This window comes from Mustela erminea, chromosome X, assembly GCF_009829155.1.
Source record: "Mustela erminea isolate mMusErm1 chromosome X, mMusErm1.Pri, whole genome shotgun sequence".
NCBI lineage: Eukaryota > Metazoa > Chordata > Mammalia > Carnivora > Mustelidae > Mustela > Mustela erminea.
This window is the reverse complement of record NC_045635.1, coordinates 41250953-41256952: the sequence shown is the minus strand read 5'-3', so window position 1 is coordinate 41256952 and position 6000 is coordinate 41250953. Positions and strand designations below refer to the sequence as shown.

At 46.1% G+C, this 6000-nt stretch overlaps 1 protein-coding gene across 5 annotated transcripts in view; it reads right to left on the bottom strand.

The window, feature by feature from the left end:
• Positions 1-380: 380 nt before the first annotated feature.
• Positions 381-6000, bottom strand: part of JADE3 (jade family PHD finger 3) — a 139825-nt gene continuing 134205 nt past the window's right edge. For all 5 annotated transcript variants that reach the window (XM_032330506.1, XM_032330507.1, XM_032330505.1 and 2 more), the window contains 2 exons: positions 5379-5496; positions 381-3473 (listed from right to left, as the gene is read on the bottom strand). In XM_032330506.1, coding sequence (XP_032186397.1) covers positions 2563-3473; positions 5379-5496 — 1029 coding nt within the window. In that variant the 3' untranslated portion in view covers positions 381-2562. The remainder of the gene's footprint in view (positions 3474-5378; positions 5497-6000) is intronic.

Genomic DNA, 6000 nt, shown 5'->3' with positions numbered 1-6000 from the left:
ATACTCACATGACTCTAAACAGAATGAATAATGTAAAAGAGTGTATGTTTAAGTGATGCCTGATCTAAGCCCTTTGGACTTTGCGACTTGAGATAGGATCCATTTCCTCGGTGATTTTAAATGATCCTAAGGTTTTGTCTTACTAGCCTGATGAAATCATGATTTTGGGGTAGAGTCCAAGGCCCCAGAATTCTCTTTGGTCTCTGGTATTGACATGAATCATGAATCTGTGCTTCTAAACATTCAGTTCTTCCCCCATTCGCTCTGTCCTTTCCCCCCACCACCTTGTTGCTTAAAATTTTTTAAATATGAAAGGAACATATGTAAGAATTTCTAAAACCCATATGTCAAATTAAGAAATTATCACACTGACAGCAGTTAGCAGTTTGCATAATTTAATGAAAAAGTATTGGTAAAAAGGTGACATTTGAAAAAAGACTGAGTTTATCTTGGAAAACTGGACTATATAAGACAAAATGAAATAAAGATTAACAAAAGAAGGTTAAGAGGTAATACTTCAAACAACAGCAATATGTAGCAAATACATTTTGGGGCAGTTGAAATGTACACAGCTGAAGGCTCCTTCATTTACTTAGGAACATACTGTAAAAATATCACAACTATATTTCCCTGACTGCAATGATTTTAGTCAATCTTCTCCCCATGGCATTACATACGGAATTTGGCTGAAGCACTTTTTCAAATGTTTGCTTTTCCTCACACTCACTCAGAACCAAAAGGCATGAAAGGACACAGGCTGTGGTACTGGCCTTGAACAGAAGGAGTTTAGAACACAGCTCCGTTATAATGTCATTCCCAGGAAGGCGTCAAATTCATAGCCACCCCAGCAGAACTCAAAGAAAAAGCACAGGAACCCAGTGCATACATACGGGAGACTGTCTTCCTCATTTGGATAACTCACTGCTGTTTCCATCTGAACAGAACACAGGATGCCTATGACACATGCTACGGCGTGTTCACACGCGTACACAGGCATAAAGGAAACATTTGCAAGGTGTGGCCAAACGGGAGGCAAAAATGCAGAAGTTTTCCAAAAAGGAGGATCAGAGCAAAAGCCACGGAACCCACGAACAAGGCTGCAGGAACGAAAGCAGGGAGAGGAAAAGGGCTGCGTTTCCCATGTCGGTGGAGAGCGGAGGAGCCCCGGGCTGCCTGGCACCTACTGCAGCGGGGCTGTCTGTTTACCAGCAAGCAATGTGAAAATCTAAATATGGCCTCTTTTGTCTGAAAACTCCCACTACGCTTTCCCAAACTAGAAGAAAGAGAATATTAATTTAAGGCTAAGAAGAAAAGAGAGCAGAGAACTATAGTTGGCTTCACATTTTAAAAACTGTAACATTTCCCCCTTCTTTAAATGGGAAGAGGACACGTTTTATCCCCCCCCACGTAATTATTCTCTTCCTCCCAGAAATTAATCAAGGCTGATCGTTTGGGAACAGGGTATAAGCAACTTCTGAAAAATGGCTCCAGCCTTTTTGTTTGGGAAACTGCCTCGGATTCAAAGTTGGTAGAAAGCTAAATTATATCCATGTGTTAAACACATGCTTTCAAATTCTGTTTGACAATAAAAATCTGTTTCAAAATTAAAGCAGGTAAGAATACTTAACCTCTGTGCATTTTACTATATTTTAATTATACCTCAATAAAAATTTTATAAACATTAAAGCAGGTATACAAAAACTGTCAGCCAAACTTATTTAAGTCAAACTGATTTGAAAACAGTAACACAAAAACCCTGACCTGGTACAAATCCCCCAGAATTGGTCTCACTTTGGGAAAGGCTCTGGGATCCTTCACAAATGCCTAAGCTGAGAGAATCAGAGCATTTTCCTTGGAAGTAGTACTTTTTTGTACCTTTGTAAACACTATCCACAAGCTAGCCTTTTATGCTTGTTAGACGGGTGAAGGAGTTACAAGTGCGTCCCCAACAAGCAGGTCTAGGAACAGGCACTGGACACTTAGAAGCATTAGGAGTATTGACTTGGTAAGTAAGATACTGTGAAAGGAGCTCAACCTTGTGCAGAGCAAAGGAAGAGGGTAGTGAGTCTGACAGTATCTGAGATGTTGGTCCCCGGTCTCTGCCCAAAGCGGGTTTCCAGATACCAGTGGAGTTAGAAACTGCCTACAGACAGGAGCTCTGAGAGTCACATGCTGTAGGTTCCAAAGAGAAGTAGTTTTAGTGTCTGATAATGACGGTCTCTTGCAAATCCATAAAGGACGCAAGGACTCTTAATACAGTATGTGCGTCAATGTGTTAATGTGACTGGAGAGCTGTCCCCAAGTATTTACTGAGCAAGTACTCTAGGCCCAGCTGTTCTCAACAGCCTCTGGCAGGAAAATTTCTGGATAATCTGTAATTCTTATAATGTGCTTGTGAAAATTAGACTTGAAACTGTTTCAAAAACTGCAACCCACTTCACCGTGGAGCGTTTTATTCTCACTACAATCCCTCCTAACATATGCGAGAGTCCTTTTGGTGTGGGGGTTCTCCCCAGTGTACGGGGTAAAGGCAAAGATTAAGCTATTCTTGGAGGGTGCTAATCACCTCTGCATTGAACTGTGGGAAAGGGGATGCATCTTGCTTTTGCCGTGGCAATCCCGTCGAGAGTCGTGGGAAGGATTTTCCCTGTCTGAGCTAACTCTCCTGACCCTGACTTTCTCTTTATTCCCATCACTTTCTGCCTCTGAATCGCTCAGCTCCAAATCTGGACAATACCCATCGTTTTCCTGATAGGGAGCTCTCCCTGCAGACCGCCTGACAAGCTGCTTGCCCCAGTGCTGCTCCTTGGGGTTAATATTCTTAGTTGGCTTTGCACAGCATTGGAGGTCCTCTGTGGTCCTCACCCACCTGTTGGTGGCCTCCTTAAAGGACCTGCTAAAGTGTTCCACGGTGGATTTTCTAAAGGGGCCCTGACTGGCCAAGTGGGAGCTGAGCATGGACTCCTGGTTACAGAACATCTCACTCGAGCTGTCTTTTTGGGTGACATCTCCAGACCAGCTGCCCTCCAGGCCGTTGGATTTGGCAAGCTTGGAGGTAGGCTGACTTTTCCCGTTCCCAATGGAAGACTGCCCATGCAGGGCAGCCTGAAGGACCAGAGGCTTTCCCAGCGACTGCCCGTGATAGAACTCTGGAGATGGAGCTCTCCAAGCAGGACTGGGATCCTTCGCTTCGCTCCTTGGATGGCTGAGACTGGCCAGCAGACGGTTACTCTTGCTCTCTAGCGGATGTCTCGGGTACGATTTCGTTCTCATGTCTAGTGACTCCTGAGGTGCCTGCATACTCCTTACGCTGTGAACAGGGGAGCTGCTGGCAGGAGACAGGGCTCCAGGATCAGGCTCTGTGGAGCTGTTTCGGCAGTCTTCTTGAGCTGATTTGGGCATTTTTAACTTTAAGGTAATTCTCGGTGGTGGGTAAAACAATGAGTTTTCTGGTGCATTTGTCAAAGGAAGTCCTGAGAGCGAAAAGAAAGATTCGTTTTAACAACTGATTGAAAGAATGGTGCGTGTGCTCACTGTGGCCCAGAGGCCCCCGTAGCTGCCATTCCAGATGTCCGACGAGCCCTGGCTGCCCATGGATTCGCGCCACTGCACAGAAGCTGGAAAACTCAACGATGCCATTGTTCACAGTGTGACTCTTAGCCTCTTCCCCTCTGCTCTCCCAGTCCGTAAAGGGATCCCAAAGATGAGTGTGCCGCCTCCTGTAGCCCCAGCTCTGCCCCCTCCGTTTCTGAAAAGAATGTCACTAGCCATGGTTTAGAACAGGGTCTGTCGATTTGTGTGTGTGTGTGTGTGTGTGTGTGTGTGTGCGCACGTGTGAGTACCGCACAGCACTTAGGATGTGTCTTAGAAAGACATTTCAGACCCTGCTCCCAATCTCTCCTGCCCTTCCCAAAGCAAGTCAAATATAAACCCTCAAGGACATAGCAAATGCTTTGGCGGATGAAGAGTAGGTGAATATGTGTTTTATCCCAGCAATAGTAGAAATGGTGGTGGTTCTCGGTGTATTTTAGGTCTTGAACCTAAAGTAATTTCCTGACTGTAAATGGCCATCATGGAGGTGTGGGGCAGAACCTGCAGCGGCAAGGCCAGCAGAAAAGAATCACAGCATTCCCGCCCACAGCCTGCTCTGGGCTTGGCCTGGGGAGTACTGGCCGTCAGTTACCTGGTTATGTCATCCTACGGTCATATTTAGAACAGTTCTCTATTACTTTGAATGCTCTGAAATCAAGAAAAGCACCACGGAACAACCCCTCCTTGCACAGGGACTTGACCTTTGCCCACGAGAGGACAACCAGTAGGTGCCCAGGTAAGATGTATTCCCTCAGGGTGCATGGTGAATATGGACAGCTCCCATCTCCACCTGGGCGGCGGCAGCGGGGGGGGGGGGGGGGGGCTGCCGCCTGCTGGTAGCACAAGCAGTGATGCAACTGGTTCCCACCGATCAGAAGCCATGTGGCCTAGCAGCCAAACTCCTTGGCATGCAGGGCCCCCACCCCTGCTGTCCTTTCGTTTTTCTTGTCTTGTCTGTTCTGGTGACTTTGTGGCTGAGCAGTCCTGCTCCCTCCTGCTATACCATTCTGCTGTGTCCTTACAAATAGCCCAGAGCCTTTGAGGCCTACCTGACATCTCATTTCTGGGTGTCACTCTTACTCTATGGCTGGCCCTTAGCTGGAGCTAGATTCTGTGCACCCTGCATAGTGACTCCTGGTTGGCCAGGCTCTGCCACCAACCTCTGTATTAAATGAGGGTAGTACCGGGAGGTTACAAATGTCACCGAACATGACTGTCACTGCAGCCAAGCTCCCCATGCTTAGGGCACTGTCTTTCTCACCAAGGTGGCAGCATATCCTACAGGCAGGGACTCGGTCTTGCTGACCGCTCTACTCTCTAGCTCAGTTCTTACTTCACAGGGGGTAATCCACAAATAATCGTAAATTAGAGACAGAACCCAGATCTCCTAACTACTGGCTAAGGGTTTAACAGACTATCGTTAAGACGAGTAACCTTGGAATTAAACGTTTTCTGGAAACTAGGATTAGATCCTCTCCTAGTGATTTCTAAATGAATCTGATGGTTATAGAATACTTTGATGGCTTTGACCAGTGGCCCTTGATATCTCCTTCACACCTAGATTATCTGCCCCAGACCTGCAAGTCCCCCAACCCCACCCTGGGATCGCTTGCCTCATAGGTCAACAGTGAAATGGGCCATGTTGTACCAGGGTTGGACTAGAGCAAATGAGATATTCGACAAGAATTTTAAAACATTTTTAAGTAAAACAGTTGACATAAAATTTTAAATTGTTAAAATAGGATGTAACCAGAGTCTATGTTAGGACATCTTTACTATAAGGTTACCTGCAGCAATTTCCTGGTTAATAAGCTGGACTTGCAAACCGAAGATCTGTTCCTGTATTTTGTTCTGTGAAAGTTTCAGCTTCTCTCGCCTGCTTATCATGTAGCACAGATTTCGGACCTGAAAGCCCAACCCAGAGCAGACAGAAATTTTTGTCATGTTATGTAAAACTGACAATTATAAATTGTTTAGCTAAAATGAAGACAACTAAAATCAAGCAGGGTATGGATGAGGGTGGGTGAGGAGAGAAGACAGAACACAGAAGTCTAAAGGAATTCACAGAGCACATCAGTCAGGGGATCACGGGCCCCATATCAATCAGCGGCACAAGGGAGACCCTCCAGAGCGGCCTTCTGAAACCTACTCTCCCTGCGGTGTGATGGGCTCAGTGTTTACCGGCACAGCCAAGCTGGGAAGACCGGGTGAGGATTTAACATTCCAGTCTTCCCTTTGGATCCATGAATAAAACAATGGCAATGCTGGATCCAGAATTTTCTAACGAGTGCTGGACCAGCACAGCAGGATAAAGGTCTTCTGGGAAGACTGAAGGTGGCTTTTTTGCTCACACCTCCAGCTTAGCCAAATCTCCACAGTCACAACGGTGCAATCCTCACACCCCCATAC